The sequence below is a fragment of the Echinococcus granulosus genome, assembly GCF_000524195.1.
Source record: "Echinococcus granulosus chromosome Unknown EG_S00848, whole genome shotgun sequence".
Taxonomy (NCBI): Eukaryota; Metazoa; Platyhelminthes; class Cestoda; order Cyclophyllidea; family Taeniidae; genus Echinococcus; species Echinococcus granulosus.
In genome coordinates, this window is record NW_020171222.1 from 1 (window position 1) to 1,141 (window position 1,141).

Here is a 1,141-nt window from a genome sequence, read left to right on the forward strand (position 1 = left end):
ACTGAGCCCTCCTACCGCTCTACACAACACGAATATGATAGAGGAAGTAGTTTGGTTTTCTTTATTTTCATACCCTTTAAGAGGCAAGTGGGAATATTAATTTTGTTGAACTGGGTCTCTACTAATTTCCTCCTTAAATCACCCCCTTCCGATTTTTAGTCCGATAACAAGGATCACCACCTAACTTTGAAAGTCGCACGCCTAACAATTGGTGTTGTCACTACCATTAATAGCCTCCCGCTCATTCACTCACTTTGTTTTTGTAGCTGACTGAAAGGAATACTTGCTCAATTTAGCATGCCCAAGGTGATAGCTGATGTTGGTAATTGTGGCAGTCAATTTAATCATTTCCGTCCTCCACATCTCCTCTACATACGGCACAACTGCTATTAGTCAGACGACATGCAATAGGTACCGCTATAACGGTTAGATTGCAGGTGCTGTGCTCAGAAGAGAGTCCGCGTCAACACCAAGTTTTGCGTGCCTGGGGTCGCATAGGCATGCGAATCGGTGGCTTGAAGGTAGGGCACCTCGTCAGTCTCCACGCCGCCACAAAACGCTTGTACGACCTCTTTCTTAAGAAGACTGCTAACTCCTGCGGTACCGAGCGTGCCAATTTTGTCAAATTGTAACGTCCTATTTTCCTCTCAAACTGGAATAAATTGACCTCAAAGTAGACAACATCATACCACCTCTATATTGCTGTTTCAATGTACTACGTATCCACAATATAAACGCAGACTTATTTCTTGCATTGGCCTGTTTGATGTAGAACTGTGTGATGTTGAACTCGGAATATGGATGACATGGCGAAGGCTGAATATAACCAGTCTAGAGTTTTACTGTTTAGTTTACAGCTCTCCAATCGTTATGTAGCCTTCGCCCTTTTGCGAGTGTCGTTCTACACTGTAATCCGATGTTATGAAACGACTTGTGTGTTTGAAAGGTGAAGGTGCTGCCATGAATATCTTATCAAGGCAACGTGGCGTGTGGTGTGTTTTTTGTCTAATTTGGTGCAAATTTATCTGTGGGTGGTTTGTTGTTTCAAGAGCGCTTCGATTCATATTAGCTTGCAACAGGGGGTGTTTTCTAAGCCTTTCTAAGCCCTTCCTTATATTTGCACCCCTTTTAGCACTTCTCT

At 43.2% G+C, this 1,141-nt stretch overlaps 1 protein-coding gene across 1 annotated transcript; it reads left to right on the forward strand. All coding sequences in view use genetic code 11, as the record gives it.

Annotated features, from left to right (window-relative positions):
- Window positions 1–297: 297 nt before the first annotated feature.
- EGR_11315 (hypothetical protein) lies at window positions 298–632 on the forward strand (the record flags this gene model as incomplete). Its single annotated transcript, XM_024500556.1, has 2 exons — window positions 298–322; window positions 394–632. 2 exons carry the CDS (start codon window positions 298–300, stop codon window positions 630–632), a joined length of 264 nt encoding a protein of 87 aa, XP_024345030.1.
- Window positions 633–1,141: the final 509 nt, after the last annotated feature.